The 18,142-nt window shown below is 50.6% G+C and overlaps 1 protein-coding gene across 3 annotated transcripts in view; it reads left to right on the forward strand.

Annotated features, from left to right (window-relative positions):
- POLD3 (DNA polymerase delta 3, accessory subunit) overlaps nucleotides 1-8,412 on the forward strand; it is a 45,927-nt gene extending 37,515 nt beyond the window's left edge. For all 3 annotated transcript variants that reach the window (XM_056327168.1, XM_056327166.1, XM_056327167.1), the window contains 3 exons: nucleotides 1,115-1,209; nucleotides 2,065-2,146; nucleotides 6,207-8,412. In XM_056327168.1, the coding sequence (XP_056183143.1) occupies nucleotides 1,115-1,209; nucleotides 2,065-2,146; nucleotides 6,207-6,412 (383 nt within the window). In that variant the 3' untranslated portion in view covers nucleotides 6,413-8,412. The remainder of the gene's footprint in view (nucleotides 1-1,114; nucleotides 1,210-2,064; nucleotides 2,147-6,206) is intronic.
- Nucleotides 8,413-18,142: the final 9,730 nt, after the last annotated feature.

Here is an 18,142-nt window from a genome sequence, read left to right on the forward strand (position 1 = left end):
GTTAAGCAATAGGTCAGATGAGGAGTTTCTTCCCCCACATTCCTAGCTCTCCCCCACATTTGAGGACTTGCATGGCAGCATTTCTCACTGGGATTTGGCGAGGATTCCTTAAAGCCATTTAAATTAGTCATGGTGCCTGCTGTGTGGTGCAAGGTGCTGCTCCTTCCCCTCTTGCCCTGCACTGCACTGATTTTACTTCACCGTCACAGCTCTGTCCCTCTGCCAGCCCCACAGAAGAGTGACCCTGACTTTCTCGTTTGTCTGTAAGCCCTGCTACTCGCGCTAAGTCCTGCTAGTCCCTGTCTGACACTGCTGGTAGAGGCTCTGGAGCTGGTTTTGCTCTGTACAGTCTGGCCATGACTATTTCGGTCAGTTTTGGCATTGGAAGGATTTCATTCTTTGTCGGTGCACCCAGAGGAGAGTATAGATGATGGCAGATGAGAGAATGGGCTTAGGTTTTTAGGGTGGTCTGTTTTTTTGTTTGTTTTTTCAAATGAAAAGCTGGGGTGTCCCTTAACAGTTTTTTAGGACGGGTAATAGCATATTGCATTTAATTCTTGGATTAAGGTAGTTCCAAGCTAATACGTGGACTTTTCGGGATGTGTAACACCACCCGTGAAGCAATGACTGTTTTACCAATGTGGAGAGGTAGAGAAACTAAGGTGATCCAGTGATTTGGGAATGTGTAGTCTTAAACCCTGACTCTTTCAACTTCTAAACAAATTACAGTCCCTCTTTAGTGAGCAAGTGAAATAATTTATAGCTAAAACATGCCAGTTTCTGTGCCTATTCTTAAGGTTTCATTTGGTGGGGCTGATTTTGGCTTACTAAAAATCCCAAATGCCTTTCTCCCATCCTATCCCACCCTCCTTCCTTTGGGAACCACAGCACATAGCACCTTAGCATGGGGTGAGCTGTCTGGCTGGAGGCTGACCGCTTCAGATGGTTTGTCCTGACTTGAATTAAACAAATCTGAGCAAGAACTTGTAAACCTTGATATAAATACAGTTTACAAGCAATTTCTCTGAGTTAAATGAAATTATTTGAGACAAAAAGGTAGCTGCGAGGGGGGCATTAGACTCACGTGTTATCAAGGTGTTCATCTTCTTAACAGATGTCCCACCGTCTCCCACACCTGAGGAAGAGAAAGCTCCTTCTCCACCTCTTGTACCTGCTCTGAAAAATGAACTGGAGCCTGCATCCACGGAGGTAAGAGCATATTAGGATGATTAACTTCTGTTTTTTTTCCGATTTGATGGGTAATGCCCGACCACTTTTCAGATGCTAAATGGGAAGTCCTGTTTGCCTATCAAGTCCATCACATCGTCCTGCTTGAAAGAATCCACCACGTTCACTAGTTCGTTAATTTTCTAGACTGTTATTTAACTGTAGCTTTTTTGCGGATGTAGTGCAGTTTTCTGTTTTCTTCTCTTTCTCCATCTTGATGGTTCTATGAATTGTGGCTCATATTTGAATGCTCTTCCCTCTGAATCTTGGCCTCGGGAGTCAGGGAATGGCCAGAAATGAAACTGGAGACTCTTGGTATTCAACCTTGTATCACAGGGAAGCTGCTGTGTAAGGGAGGTGAGCTGCGGTTGGCAAGCAGTTAACCTCTGAGTGGAGAAAATACGTGTAGTTTTACTGTGAGCTCAGCTGTTTGTCACAGCTGGAGTTCTGGTGTCTTGCACACCTTGTTCTTTCCTCGTTCTTTGGCGGTATGATGGGACAGCTCCGGTGCTGCCTTCTCGCATAACTAAACACAATTCAAAATGTCGCATGCCCCAGAAGAGGAATGCGTTCCCTGTGCTGGCAGGCAGGAAAGCTTGCTGTCTCATTTAAGTTGTATTTTGTCCTTCTGAAATTTGTCCGGGTAGGATGGGGAGAATTGTGGCATTAGCAAAAATGAGACTAGGATATCCTGGGAAGGGACAGAATTAGCTGTCAAATCATGCTCAGCTTCATTAGAGAAACTAGGTTTCATTCCTGGGGCTGATGGTTTTATGACCTGTGTACGTGCATGGGGCCTTAATGTTTGATTTCTCACAATACTGCAATGTCCTTTAGGTTTTGGCTGGAGGGAGGAAGAGGAAACGGAAGCGTGTGCTGAAATCCAAAATGTTTATTGATGAAGAAGAAGGCTGCATGGGTAAGACTATAGCTGTCTCCTACACCTCAGTGAAACTAACTTTATTGAAGGTGTGCTGAAGATTTTTACAGGCCAGCCTCTCCCAGGCTGGGGAAGCGGTTCGCAAAATCACTTTGTTATTCCACCTCAACATCACACTCCCAGATTGAAGGAACTGCCCTTTCAGTGAAGGCCTGGGTAGGGAGTCATGGAGCTGTAGCAGAATCCTTACTCTTTGGTTTTTTATTATTCACAGATAATTTTTTTCGGTTCTTCTCCCTTCCCTCCTGCCAGCATGAGCACCTCCTTAATTTGCTCTTCTCTCCAAACTTTTAAAAATGGTGCAGAGAGAGGTCTGGGTTTGGGGATAAATTCTGGCTGGGATGTTTGTTTTGGTTTTTGTTTTCTTTTGGGGATAAATCCAGAGCTGTGCAGCAGAGCTTCATTATATGTTAACTTTAAGCATCCCAGATAAACAAGAAATAAGTCGGGGCTTAAATCCTTGAGAGGGTTTGTTTCTGATAAGGATGGCCCTGCTTTCAGGGTGGAGGAGTCGCTACAGAAGTACTGAGAGCCAGAGGCTTTGAATTTCAGCCTGACTGGACACCGCTTCCTCCTGTGACCTGGAGAAAGCTGCGTAACACCACTGTACTTGTTTCCTCCTCGGTGTCCTGACATTGAAGTAGAGCTGCAGGAGTTCAGAATCTGGGGTTTTTTTCTTTTCATTTTTTAAAGGTTTTAAAAATTAAGAGGGTGGAATGTGTTGGGTTTTTCTTTTTCTGTAGCGCGGTTGTCAGCTCGGTTGTATGGTATGCTTAACACTCTCCAGCCTAGCTGAGCTGAGTAGATGTCAAGGGAGCTCAGCCAGCTCTAGGAGAAGATCTGTTGCCGTTGTACAGGTTTATCATTGTGCACAAGCGTAGATAGATGCAGGCTTGCTTGGCCCAGATTTGGAGCTGCCTGGACGTGAGTCAGCTTGTATCTGTTTGCACCTGTCTGTGTGGTTGTATCTTATGTTTCCTATTAACTTTGTGTGTCTCCTTTAAAGAAACACAAGCACTCAGCAACTGGCTGCACTAGGAACTGAAATCTCAAGTACTGGATTTTTGTCAAAGAATTGGACTTGCACAAAGTTATTGACTGCTTTGGCTAGTTGTGTTATGGGGTGTTTTGCTCTCCCATCCCAGATAGAACCATTAAAACACTTGGAAGGGAAATGGAACAAAAAAGCATTAGCTGGGGAGTTATGTTGAACGAGGTCTGCATCCAGAACTCGCGGTAATGGCTGTTCCGGGTTCAGCTTCCAGCAAAGAGAGTGCTCGTCTCTTTCTGTTCAGCTTATTCAGAATGTACCAGGGCGGGGAAGATCACCTTTGGGTCTTTTTTGTGCTTTTCCCTTCACCCCCAAGGATGAATAGTCTCTTGTGAAATCCAGACCTTTGGGTTTACAGTTCATATCCACTACCATCATATGAAAAAGGAAATGCAAGTCCCTGTTGTGCCTTTGGGAGACATCCTCTAGGATGGAGAGAGTGATGGAGCTGGGATTCTGAGGAGCTGGGTAGGAAGGAGATGCTGCTTTCCGTACTAAAAACCTACCAGTCTGTTGCACAGAACTTGCTGTCTGGTTACTGTCCAGTTTCTCTCCTCTTCTCCCTTCCCCACCCTTTCCATGCACAGACCTAATCATTCGAAGGCTAAATAACTTGCAAATCTGTCAGGCTAATGTAAATTGTTGTTATTCTTTGAAATACAGGGGCTCTTTTCCCTGCTGTCCTGTCTTTTTTTTTTTTTTTTTTTTCTTCTTTTTTTTTTTTTAAAAAAAAAAAAAAAAAGGGCTAGGTTTTAAGAGATGTTAAATCCTAACATTAGGATTAGGCTGTACTTTGTATTTCTCCATGATTTTAAGTGATCTTTTTCACAATAGCTGCAACAGCTAAGGATTGGTGTCAAAAAGCAAAACTAATTTAGGGATTAGCCCTGAGGGAAACTGAGCAATTAAAGTATCTGTGGAGTTAAGCACAAGGCATGTTACCATGCATCAGCTGCGACTCAAATCACTTGAGTGCCTGCTCTTAGTCTATAGCAAAGGAGAATTACTGAGGTTTTAAACTTGTGCATTTCTGCTTTGCGCTTTCTAAACTTGAAAGGGCACACACGGACTTGCATATTGGAATATATATGTGTATGTTGTTGGTAAGCTCATGTCACAGCACTGGCTTGCATTACTGTGATTTCGCAAGTCTGGCTGTGAGCGAGTGTCGGTAACTATCTACCTGTGTGCCTGTAGCTGCTGCAAATACAGAAACTTTAAGTTCAGCTGAGATCGCAGTAAAAGAAAGTTGGTCTAAGCTGAGTTACCTCGCAATTGCGAGGGGATTAAGTGCATGCTGTCAGAGTTACGGATAATTACTGACAGGGGTGACAACATGATAACTTTTTAAAGCTCAGTAAGTGCCCAGTGGTCTGGTAAAGCTGCTCACTGAAAAGCCAGTTGCCTTTGAAGGGAGGTTAACTTGGGTTTACAGTCCCTATTTGAGCATCCATTAGCGCTGCTGAGCAGGAGTTCATACCATTCCTCTTCCCAGTCTCTGGTTACGTAGAAAACCTTATTTAATTTGATGCATTAATACAAGTGAAAGCCAATTTCCCAGAAGAAGGGAAGTTAGGACATCTGTTTAAAAGAATACAGTTGCTAAAGAAAAACGGTTTACTAGAAGAATACCAGAGCACTGCTGGGAAAGCTGATATAACAACATGTACTAGTACCTAACAGTGGCTTTCATCAGTGGAGCTGACTCCAGTTTAATTTCCGTGAGCGTTGTTTTATATCCCTTAGCTTTCCATCACTGGATGCCGACAGCAGTGAGCTGGCAATCCCATTTGGTCACAGTCCTGGATTTCAGTCACTGGTTTGGTTTTATTTTTTTAAGGGATTTCTTTCTGTTTGCCCTGCTTGCCCACCTGTAGAGGAAGAGGCTGCCCACAAGGTTTTGTGCTCCTTCTCGCATCTCTGAGATGCACCAGAAACGTTTGCTTCATTCTTCCCTGGCCAGGTGATGTGCATGGTGCTGGTGAGGGAAGGCTAGGTCTGTCTCCAGGTTGTCTTGTCTGGATTTCGCGACAATCTGATTACTTTGGCCCCTGTGGAAATCGGACCAAGTCAGAGCAGTGGTTTTTAACTGTAAAATAGATATTCCATCATCCAGGCCTATTTAGCCTAGAGGAGAGGAGACTGAGGGGGGGATCTTATCAGTGCATCTTAAGGGCAGGTGCCACGAGGACGGGGCCAGGCTCTTTTCAGCAGCGCCCAGCGACAGGACAAGGGGCAACGGGCACAAAGTGCAAGACGGGAACTTCCATCTGAATGTGAGGAAGAACATCGTTCCCCTGAGGGTGACGGGACACCGGGACAGGCTGCCCAGAGAGGCTGTGGGGTCTCCTGCTCTGGAGACATTCAAACCCGCCTGGACGCGGCTCTGTGCAACCTGCTCTGGGAGAGCTGCTTCAGCAGGGGGGTGGGCTGGGTGGGCTCCAGGGGTCCCTTCCCACCCCAGCCACGCTGTGACTCTGTGATGCTACAGATTCTGATCTCATTCCGATTCATCACTTCCTGATAGCTCCTTGTCAGCCTCTGCAAGACAAACTGATGGTCTTCAGCACAGTTGTTGCCCTCTCCTAGAAACAAGGCCCACTTGAAAGGTTGGGAAAGGGAACTGTCCTCTTGAGGGCCTTTCCCGGTGGGTAACCTTGGGCTGCTGCTGTTCAGAGGTGTGTATGTGGCCTGTGAATAAATGTGTGTGTTACCCAAAGCCATTTTGAAAGAGCTGGGGGATGTTAAAGCTTCCGAGTCGTTAACTTGCCGTCTTACACTTAAGAAAGAGGGGAGGCAGTTTGAGTGTATGGAAAGCCAGTCCAGTCATCTGGATCTACTGCATAACCCTGAACAACGGATTTAATTCCTGTATTTGGCATGTACTCCTTGAACCCAAAATGCTCACTTCTAGAAATGCAGTGGGGAGGTCTCTGCTCTTTGGTACTCAGGCTTAACCATCACCATCTGTTCGTTTCTTTTAACCAGTGACTGAGAAGGTCTATGAGAGCGAATCCTGTACAGATAGCGAGGATGACTTCACCAAGTCCAAGCCACTAGCTGCTCTCAAACAGCCTGTGCTGCCTATGAAGAAAGAACCAAAGGAAGAAAGGAAGAACCTGAAGAAAGGGGCAACTACCACCAACAGAGCCAACAAACAGGTCTCCATCATGGGGTTTTTTCCGAAGAAATGAACTGGGTCTTCCTCTCAGTCCTCTTGGGCAGCTTGGGAGTGTTGCTCTTTTTGTGTGGCTTTCTAAAAGCTGCTGCGTTGGAGGAGAACAACGCGCAATCTTTGGTTACATAAGATATCTTGCTTACTGTGTAAGTAAGCCCTCTGGACTAGATTTTGTATCAGAGAAAAGTTGTTTGGGGTTTTTTTTATTATTTGTTACTGCAATCATTTCAGTCATCTTTATTAAGCAGTATGGGAATTGCCACCTAGAAGCAGAATCTAGAGGAACTCTTGAAAGGCTGTTCATCTATTCACATGAAATTTTATTTTTTTAATATGGCTTTTCACCTGCTCAGTGCTGAAGGCCTGTTCCATGAGTGGTAGATGGACTAAATTAGGAGTTGAGTTGTGTTATTTCACGCCCTCCCTCTTTTTACACCCCTGACTCTCCAGATTGATCTTAAACATCCATGTTGGTTAGAAGCTGTAATGTAGCAGGTCTTCCAGCGTACACACAAATATTGAACATCTGCTTCAGCTTTAACTGAATGAAATGAACTTAATTTTCCCCCTAGGACTGGTAAATAGTTTTTGCTCTGCCTTTCATAATCTTTTTTTGGACAAAGCAGAGCATATAAAATTCTCTTACTCTTTTCTTCCTTGAATGTATCCTCTGTAAATTGCTCAGATGCCTAATTATAGACCGGGACACTGTTGGTGCTCTGTCTTTGCATAAACATCTTTGAGGCTTCCCACCCAATTGGCTCCAGTGTCACTGGGAGAAGGCTTTGCAATTGTTGGGACAGCAACTATATATCTTTAACCTTGAAAGTTAATGAGTCAAAGGGAAGGGTGATGGGAGGGCACTTCTGAAACGCCAGTTGGGTACCTGCTGTCACTGTCTGTGAAGAATTGCACGCTGCTTTTTGGTTTTGTAGGTTTTAGGTTGTCTGAAGCTTTTTTACAGGCATAAACCAGACAACAGAAGAGTTGTTTTCTAGGACATCTCGTCATCCGCCTGCTGAAGGAAGTGTGTCACAGCAAATGGTCCTGAGGAACCAGTTATTGGAGATGAATAAAGCACTGCAGTCCTGTTAATCAGAAATGAGTCATCGTTTTGGATGTCTTCTGGTTTTCTGGTGCTAAATTTGATAGATACGTGTAAAAGGCTAGATTTTCCAGGGGATGGGTGCTGAGCGTTTCTGAAGCTTGGCTGGTGAGGGCTCCCGAATAGGCAACTGATGTCATCAGTGGTTTCTGAGTGGTGTTGGGCCACCGTACCTATGGCTGTGTATGTACACACTGGTTTATAAAGTGTTTGTGGTGGGTAGAAAGATAAATAAAGTCTGAGGAGTGCGACCAAGGAAGAAATGTCTTCAGGCACCCAGCTGAAATATTCTGACCTGTGGCCAGTAGAAAGGCCAACAGTGTATTTACACAGTCCTTCTGACCAGGAGATCACGTTGGCGGCTCGAGAAATTTTTAACACGCACCTAATGGTGACCGAGAGTTGACTCGATTGAAGTCACGTCGCCCTAGGGTTTGTGCCCGTGCTTGTGTCCTGGCCGGGTGGGTTCAGCGGCTCCCGGCATGGATCGCTGCTCTGGGGGCTGTTCAAGGGTAGCCTCAGAGCTCAGCACCCACCCCGTGTAGCTCCTCAGAAGCGTTAAGAGCTGAAACTCTGGACATTTTTGAGGTGGAGATGTATAGGAAAAATAACGGGAAGATGAGGGGAGGCACTATCAGCGTGGTACTCGCAGACATCCAGACGCAGAGCCTGCTGTGCAAGCTGAAAAAGGTTTCATGCTCTCAAGGTATGTTGGAGTGACGTGGCAGCAGAGGTCCATGGGGAAAGAATGAACGACCTTGTTGTAACTTTTATGAAGCAAATTTAACTGTTTTAAGAAAATAAAAACCTCCTGTAGCGTTTCTTTTTTTTTTCTTGGTGGAATTGAGAGTGTATTTCTAAAAGTAATTATACGTAACAAAACCCATTAAATACAGATATTTTTTTTTTCATTTGTCCTTGCTATTCATTAAATGATGTGCTACATCCTGATATCCAAGGGTTGCTGTGACGTTTGACCGTGTGGAAGAATACCGCTTGTGAAGTGGGTAGAGTTCTGTCAAAACCGGGGCTGGAAGCATTAAACTGAGCATTTTAAGGCAGCTGAAGTGTGGGTGAGAATACCTCAAAATATCAGGCTCTATTGAATTTGGATCCCTTGAGCCTTACTCCTGCGGCAGATGTTGACAGGACATGGTGTCCCAGAGCTCTTGCACCTCACCTCTGCCGTGGTCTAGCTGGAGCTTGCTGCTCCACCCCGACTCCCTCTATAACCAGATCAACGTCATAGGTGACTTCCTCAGGAAAATGACTTAATGTCTGAAGAAGCAGGACATAGGCGAACTTCAGCCTTCCAAAAATCATGATCTAATACTCCCTGCTCCTGCACTTTGTGGGCTGCCAGCCCCAGGGGGGCCTCGGGTCCCTGGATGCCCCCTTGGCGAGGCTGGAGCGTCCCCAGGTGCCCGTGGGGGAGTGGGGCTGCTGGTTAAAGGGAGAAGGTTCCGTGTCCCCGCGGCAGGTGGATGGCACCCGTTCGGCAGCTCTGCGCAGCTGGGCGCCAGGCGCTCGGAGCAAGGAGCACATCTTCTGCCTCCCAGTCGGATCAAGACTCTGTGTTGAAGGTGCTCGGGGTCCAAAACATCACCCTGGAGATAGAGGAAGCTTGTAGGGAATTCCTCTCCTTTTCCCCTTTGTCTTCCAACCACATTTTACACCCTCGGAACAGCAAATGAAAATTTCCCCATTCCTCCTTCAGGAGACAGCCGAGCTGATTTACAGCTCCTTCCTGCAGGGCCAGAGCCTGCTCGGAAAAAATAAACCCTCCGTCTTTCCCGCTCCGGGCTTGGCCAGCCTTTATCTGGTTAAAGAGAGGAGGGACAACTGCGGGCAGCGTGGCCGAGCGGACGGGAGGGTGTCGCGGTGGTGGTGGGGAATTGTTTTGCTCTCCCAACGGGCGATGCCAGCTCGGCCGCGGATCCCAGAGCAGCAGGGACTTATAAGGAAGCACCCGAGTGCGGCGGAGGGGAGCCAAGGCACTTGCCAGGGCTGTGCGTCACTGCTGCGCTCCTTCCCGGCTAGGGGACCGTGCTGCAGCACCCTGGGGTGCCTGCGAGGGGTGGGTGCCGCTGGCTGGGCTCGGGGCTGGGGTCTGCTCTGGTGGCGGCAGATTGCTGCGGTTGCAGCCCTCCATGCTCAGATCCCTGCGGAAGCTCGACGGTGGCTCCTGGTCCATCTCGTCCCTCCCAAGCACTGCCCTGTGTGCTGGCGCTTCAGCTGGGGAAGGATTTTTAAAAAGCGATAAAATCAGTGGGTCAAAGCAGCCCCATGGGGTGCGATGCTGCTGGGTTTACCTGGCTTTCAGCTTTGGGTTGATTTGTTTGGGGTTGTTGGTTTGGGGTTTGTTTTTTTTCACAAAGGGGGGAAAAGGGGTTTGTGCATGTGGCACCAGGTAGACAAGACCATGTGTCTTTTCTGCTCTTCTGAAATCGGTCCCTCCTGGCCTGTGGAAGGGTTTCACCCGTCCTTTCGGAGCAAACAGCAAAGCTGCTCACAGCCACAGCCAGCGGCACGGGCTGCTGTGCCGGTGTCCCCATGCCCAGGGAACTGCTGCTGCATCTGCTGGGGATGGCTCCTTTGAGCCCCGGGAAAAGGTGCTGGAGGCACAGCGGGCTCGGAGAGCGCTCTGAGGAACCATCGTTTCCAGCCCCTTAGGGCTTCTGATGCTTTAAAGCCCTAAAACATCCTTCCTGGCTCCGAGAGCTGCCAATTCATGAGCCGACAGCTGCTCAAGGGTACGGGCAGGTGGCTGAGATAACTACAGGGTTACAATTTGCTTGTATAGAGTGATTAATTCAGATATTTCAGAGGCTTCTTTTGAGAAGATGGAGGTGGTTCTGCTGATCCCACTTGGCCAGCAGGCAGGGAGTGGTCTGAAGGAGGGGGTTAAACGCAGGGTGGTGGGGCTGAAGTCCAAGTGAGTTTTGGAAACCCTTCCACAGGAGACTTAATCCTTGCCTCAGTCCCAAGTGCCACAGCAGGGCAGGGAAGAGCGGTCGGTGCTCTCCCTGGATCAAGATGGGCCGTGTTGACCTCTGACAAGGTTCACTTCATCACCCGCTTGGCTGTTTTGAGGAAACGAAAAGCAGCTGTGGGTGCCCCATCCCTGGCAGGGCTCAAGGCCAGGCTGGACGGGGCTGGGAGCAGCCTGGGCTGGAGGGAGGGGGCCCTGCCCCTGGCGGGGGGTGGGACTGGCTGGTCTTGAAGGTCCCTTCCAGCGCAAACCATTCTGTGATTCTATGAGTTATGGTTGTTTCTGCTCGTGTTCATCTCCCTGACCACAAGGCACCGGAGATGCTGAGTTTCAGTGGAACTTCTTCCAGGCTTCCTGGTGCCGTTATTTGACGTTTTCAACCCATGTATGACCAGGAACTGCATAAAAATTGCGTGTCTCAGTTCATGATTTGATTTTTTAAAGAGGTTTCCCATCTTAAACTTCATCTTCTGCAGGGCCTGGAGGGGGTTCAGTGCCTGGAAGCTGCCGGGACCATCCCAAAAGCTCCCGGTTTGGAAACCAGCAGCACTCCAGGGCAACACACCTCTGGGAAGCCTGAGCCTCTGCTCATAATTATGGAGCTGGATCTCACATCAAAGCTGGCCCTGCTTTGGGGCTGGGACCAGAGGCCTTCAGAGGTCACATTCAGCATCCACGAGCCTGGAAATCAAACCGGCAGCTGTGCAAAGTCACAGCACTTAATATTGAAGCCCTGACATGGTGTTCTCGGAGATGGGACTCTTCCCTGCAGGGTGTCTGCTGAAATGGCCACTCTCTTGGGCTGCAGTGTGGGGTGTTAGATGTCTGCAACAGAAAACACAGCAAATCACCAACACGAAGGTGTGGTGGAGAGGAGAAGGGAGCAAAGCTGCAAAATGCAAAGAGAAAAAGCACCTTTGGAATTTTTGAGGTGTTTGTTACACATCGCCTTCCCACAGCAAGTGCCACATCCTGCTCCTGTGGTGGGTACCATGTGCAACAGCAAAGCATCCCATCCCACTCACCAAGTTACGAGGGCACCAGGGCCATAATGCTGGGGGAGATAAGCCATTCTTCCCGGGTGCTGAGCATCCCCCCAGCTCAGTGCAGAGCACCCTGGCCCTCAGGTCTGACCATTCCCCCTGGGTGCTGAGCACCCTTCCTCTGACGGAGCACCTTTCCTCGATGTGGAGCACCCCTCTGGGTGCTGACCACTCTTCCTCAATGCTGAGCATCCCCCCTGGGTGCTGAGCACCCTTCCTCAGTGTTGAGCATCACCCAGCCTTGGTGCTGAGCATCCCACCTTGGGGCTGGGCATCCCACCTTGATGCGGACCACCTTCTCATGGGGGTTGAGCATCCCACCTTGGCACTGAGCATCCCCCTTGATGCTGAGCATCCTCCCATGGGTCTGGGCATCCTCCCTTGGGCTGAGCATCCCCACTAGTGCCGAGCCCTGCAGCCCTTTTATGCGACCCCACATCTCCTTGCAGCCACATCCATGGCTTGCGGTGGCCCATGATGCCCCAGTCCCCACGAGCATCCTTGGAGCCGCAGCTCCTGCGCTGCCCGGCACGTCCCGGCGCTTGTTTACGCCTCACATCCTGCCGCGTCGCTTCAACCCAGCGCTTCCTGGGCTGGTGTCTGAAAATAGATATTTTTAACCTTTTAAAAATAGAAAGTCTCGCAGAACAGCAGCTCCTGTTTTTCCATTCCCTTCTCATTTCATCTTATGATGAAGGAACCCGAGCCGGGTTGCGCAGGGGGTGGCGGGAGCCCGGCCCCGTAAACAGGCTCCTGCAAAATGGGCGCTGGGGAAAACACACGTGTGTCTTGAGAACGAAAAGAAAGGAAAAAAGAGAAGGAAAAAAAAAAGTCAATAGAAAGGCCATCCACCTTTCACACGGAGCCTTATTTGGTATTTTCATGAAAAGTTATATCTTCACACTGTAAAAAGTGCCACTTATTACTCATGCTTTACTAGGTAAGTGTATTTTCCTTGGCATCGAGCGCATTGGGGTGGGTTTTTTTTTTCTTCACTACTCCCGTACAAACTATTTCGACGGTCTCATTAGTTTCTCCATCAGAACTGGCGCTTTTTGCCGCTGTCTGGAGGACCAGTCTATTAAACCCGAGACAGAACCGCTGTTTGTTCGGTAAATATTAGGCTTGATTTCGCGGGACTGTAAAATTACAGCGCGGGTGTCCCGCGACGGCGTGCACAGGGAAGCCTTTCAGCCCCGTACCCGGCCGCCCCCGTGCCAGCTGCTGCATGGACATGGATGTCACCCCGTCCATGGATGTCACCCTGTCCCCATGGCACTGCTTGTGCAAGGGCATGTCCCATCCCGTGGTCACTACATAAATGTGGGTGTCACCATCACTATGCACATGCAGTCGTCACCTTGTCCCCTGGGTCACAACACATACACGGACATCACCCTGTCCCCATATCACTAGTGCACGGACATCACCCCATCCCACGGTCCCTACAGATGCGTGGATGTCACCCCACCCCCACAGTCACTGTGTGTACGTAGCTGTCACCCTGTCCCCATAGTCACTGCATACAGGTGGACATCACCTCACCCCCGTGTCGCCGCTTACACATGGACAGCACCCTGTCACTGCAGCCACTATGGGCACATGGACATTGCCCCATTCCACAGTCACCATGTATGCAGGGTGTCACTGTCACCATGCTCACAATGATGTCAACCTGTCCCATGATCGCTGTGCGCCCACATGCATGCCACCTGCTCCCAGGATCACAACACACACAGGGACATCACCTTGTCCCCAGGGTCACCACATACACATGGACATCACCTTGTCCTGGGGTCCCTGCACAGACACGTGCGTGACCTTGTGCCACAGCCTCTGCCTATGCATAGGTGTCACCTTGCCCCCACAGTCACTACATGGACACAGATGTCACCTTGTCCCAGGGTCCCTGCACACGGACACCCCCCTCCACCGCCACCCCCTCCCTGAGCCACACACCCCTCCTGCCCCACCATAGGGAAACCGAGCAGCCAAAGAGCCTCCCCGCCAGCCCCGTGCCCGTCCTGCCGGCCACCACCGCCTGCCTCCGCCATCCCGCGGCCGCCTGGCCCTGGGCCCGGGGCTCGGCGCGAGCCGCGGTTCCCAGCCGCTCTAAAAGCCAGCTTTGTGTTTTACAGCCAGGCCCTCGCTTGGCATACGATTTTAATTAGAGTCTGGTTACATGGCTCGGCAGATGTGGAATGTATTTCTTAGCCCAGGTGGAATAAATCTATTGCCATAAAAACCAACCCCCCTGTTATTAAATTCTCCCTTCTAAATAGCCCAGTATTGAGATGCACGGCCCCCACGGCCCCCCGCCCACACCCCCTCAATGCAAACCCTTCTCTAAGTGCTTAATGAGCTTTAATTTTATTATATTCCCTGGCTGTATGAAACGGGCTTCTGGTCTCGGCGCAGGTTCCCGGCTACCAGCCCCACTGCGAGAGGGGGTGCAGGCTGCCGCGGGGGACCCTGCCGTGGGGAACCTGTCAGCCCCACGGCCAAGAGGTGGCTCTGGGGGGCTGGCACAAGGGGGTCACCCTGCCCTGCACCCAGAAGGGGATGTTTGAGGACGGGGATGGCAGAGCTCAGCACCAGCTGCTGATGGACTACCGTGTCATTCCCAGTGACAAGGATGCTTTGGGGACAGGGTCCCCCGGTCTGGAAACCTGTGGCTGCTGGAGGGGGGCAGGGCACAAGGACTGGCTGCAAGGTCGCAGCCACCCCAGGGACATCTCTGCTCCTCCCGGGTCCCCCATGGGATGGGCAGTGTGTCCCTGGGGCTGAGCCCTATGCCCACACCAAGGCCCATCCACGGCCCTTGAAACACCCCAGCGTGGGCAGCACCAATCCAGGAGGCAGGCACAGGCATTAACGGGGAGACCTGTTCCCCCAGATCGGGGATCTTAGCCTTACACCCGTTCTCATCCCCCTGGCATCCCAGCTACAGTCCCCAATGGCCACTCCACTGTCCCCAAGCCACCCTGTGCCAAGCCATCCCCAAGGAGGGGGACAGAGCCCGTGGACAGGTTGCCCAGTACAGCTGTTGCTGGTGCAGCTCTGTCCTCGTCCTTTGCTGCGGGCACAGCATTGCAAAGGGTCTGGCTCGGTGTCGCGCGGTGCCTGCCCTGTGTCAAGGCATGAGATGCCAGGAATTAACTCCTGGGGGTGTTTTCCTAACTCTAGCAGCAAAACAACCACCTCACGCTCCCAGGAACGGGGCTGAAACTGGATGCTGCACCCACCGGAGGATGCTGGAGTGTGATGGAGCTGGCATGCAGCATCCCACCCCTGGGAAATTATATGTTCTCCACATCCTCTCCATGTTGCAGGTGCCAGGGGGCTGTTTGAAGGTTTTTGAGAGTTGTTTCCATGGGTTTGGGGGCAGCACCCAGCACACAGCCCCCAGTGACACTCACTGACACCCCCTGGCACAGCACAGTATCACATAACCACCACGGCACCTGCTCACCTGTCTCCTGCTGAATTTGGGGTCACTGAGCTTGCTAAATTTGGTGTCTTGAAGATTTTTGACCTGTCCAAGAGCAGATCTGACCCTCCTCTTCCACCTCCTCCTCATCTTTCTCCTCCTCCTCCATCACTGGTCCTGCTCCAGGTCCTGCTCGCCCACCCCCACAATGTCTTCTGCTAAGGTGGCCATCCTTACTGTAGATTTTAAATAATATGCAAATAAAAAGATCATTCTGATAACGATGGATTTCTGGCATTCCTCCCACCCCACACAGCCATACGCAAGCCCAGGGGATGCATCTGTCCAGCGCTTTACCTGCACTCACCGTGTTCGCTGTGCTCAGCACGGGGCTGCGCTTCTGACTGAGGAATAAATTTGGACTTTAGGACTCTACATTTTGGAATTAGGACTTTAGGAGTAAATTTGGGTGGGATGGGACCTGGCAGATGTGCTGCAAAGGAGCCAAGAACATCACCCTCAGCCATCTTCACCCACTCCCATCCTTATATCCTAGGAATACCTGCCATGGTGGTGTCCCTGTTGCCCCAGTTTTAACCATGAGGATGCTGGTGGAGATGTTGCAAACAGCTTTGCTAAAGTCCCAGTGTATTCCATCCCTGGCTCATCCTCTGTGCATGCGGCTGGAGGTTGGGTTGGTCCTGATCCATGCTGGCTGTCCCCATCTTCTTCTCATGCTTCACCTGGAGGTGACGTTCTCCAGCTGGGATAAAGCAGCGGTGGCAGGAGTGGGACCTTCAGTGCTTCAGCCCCAGATGCAAACCCTCTGCCCTGGCAGGGATGGAGCAGAAAAGGGATGCTGATGTGTGTGTTTGGGGGCACAAATATCCTTGCCACTGCCAAAGGAGGGGATGTGCTCACTCCCTCTGGCTCTGCAGTGCTGCCCTCCACGGTCCAGGGATGGTTCACCTCAGTCCGTCCCACGCCAGCATTACCAATTGGGTGGATAAGCTGCTCCAACCCTGGAAAAAAAGCTTTGCCATGCCAGGAGGGGCCGGATCCTGGGTCAGGGCTGAGTGCTAAAGAGAAAATGCAGTTCCTGCAGCGTGGGGAACAAGCCTTTGGTCTCCTGGGCTGGTCAGACATCTCCCCATGATGCCCCATCAGGCTGGAGAAAACCTCTAAATGCTTCCTGAGATGTAAGCTCAGAAACTTAAAAAAAATCAGCATTTCTAACTGAATCCCAAAGTTCTGGGGGTCTCACCTGCTTGGGTGCAAATCAGGAGTAATCAGGGGCCAAAGGCATTCCTGCCGGTCTGCAGCAGTGAACTCAGACCTCCTGCAAGACCCTGTGGAGGCCAAAATTATGGGTGGGTTCAAACAGGGGCCAGTTGTGTTCATGGAGCTGCTGGTGGCTATCGAGCATGATGGGTTTGGATGTGACCTCCGCGTCCAAGTCCCACCCATCTCCTGCCCCAAGGAAGGGTCATGTCCCACCCACCCTGTTTCTTGTGTTTTTCCTTATTTTGGGGAGATTAGGGTTGGGAGGGTGGGGGGTGGGGTTGGGGGGGGTGTCTGCATGCTCCCCTCCAGCAGGCTAAGCAGTGCCATGGCCGGAGCTTGGCAACTTCAAAACTCACTGCAGGGAAAAAAGACCCCAAGAAGGAGCATCTGCTCCCCAAGATCCCACCTGTCCCAGCAGGGACCAAGGGCTAGAAAGGGGACAAGACTCTGCCCTGTGGCATTAAAGGGAGGGTTGGAGCCCACATGAAAGCCTGGAGAGCTTTGTGAACCATCACAACACTCTGCTGGGCCTCTAAAAGAGCTGTGGGATGTCTGGAAAAAAAACCCCAGAGGAGGGAGGGAAGAAGAGGAGGGCATGGGAGAGGAGCATGCACAGAGTCACGGGGCACCCGGGCCCTGCTGAGTCCATCCCGTGGGGACACCAGGATGTCATTTCCCAAAAATCTTCCACTGACATACCCCACTGCACCATCCCAAACCAAAATGTGTGAAGAACAAAATCCCAGGGTTTTTTTTTTTGGTTGCAAGAGATGCCTCCTCCTTCCCCTTACCTTGGTGTAAAGGGAATAAAAACCACAGGCTCTGTGAAAAGCGGAGCCTGAGCCCTCCCCACCAATTCCCGGCTGGGAGACTTGGCGCTGGGCTCACCCATAAGTTCTCCCCCAGCTGGCCTCTCTTCTGGCCTGCTGGCTGGTATTTTGCAATCACTTTTGTGCCAAGGAGCTGCAGATGACGTTATCCCTCTTCCCCAGACCAGGTGTGGGGAGCACGGCTGCTCCCCGGGGGTGCAAAACTTCACAGGGGAGGAGGGACCATCCCCACCAGGAGTGGGGACCCAGGGCTGGTGAGAGCATCACCCAAGGCTTGTTTTAGAGCCCCACACAGAGACTGGGTTACTCTATGCTGGTCTCACCAAAAGAAAGAGCGAGGAGTTACAACTGAGCTATGACTGCAAGTCCCAGCTCCCACCACTTCTCCACATGCAGCCCACCATCTGTCTTCTCCTAGGACCTTCAATATGACCCCAAGGGCACCAGTTCCCTTGGAAACTAGCTGGCAGCCAGGCCAACCCAGATGTCCCCATCCCAACCAGCACACATGCTGCCTGGCCGAGGAAGAGAGGTAAACCTCAAGTTTTGGGTCACAGGAAAATGATTCCTCCAAAGCAATGATGCAAATAACCCAAATAAAGGGTTAAATTTCCATTTCAATGACAAAACCTTCCTCAAAATCCTTTCGGATGCTCGGGGTTGGATTCATGCCAACATGAAGGACAAAACTCCCTCTGATTCCAGCGTGCCTTGATTTTCACTGGAACTGCTCAGATCTGCAGGGCAGATTCAAGGGCAAAAGGTACCCAAATGCCTTGGCCAGAGTTTGGCAAAGGCTGATCTGGAAATCCAGCACCAGTCATGCGGTCTCTTGCTCACTGCAGACCGACACCATCTGGAGAGTTTGTCCTAGTAATTTTGGGTGTCTATCACAGGCTGGTGGTCGTTTAGATGAAGGGGCAAATTATATTCACCTCTAACCGACCTTTTTTGTTGGTTTTGGTGATTCACATTCAGCTTCAAACGTCAATAATCCACCCCAGCGAAGTAATTTTGCAGTTTTCCCCTGGAAACCTCTTGGCCCAGGTAGCAATCACTAAT

The sequence above is a fragment of the Falco biarmicus genome, chromosome 2 (assembly GCF_023638135.1).
Source record: "Falco biarmicus isolate bFalBia1 chromosome 2, bFalBia1.pri, whole genome shotgun sequence".
Classification (NCBI taxonomy): domain Eukaryota; kingdom Metazoa; phylum Chordata; class Aves; order Falconiformes; family Falconidae; genus Falco; species Falco biarmicus.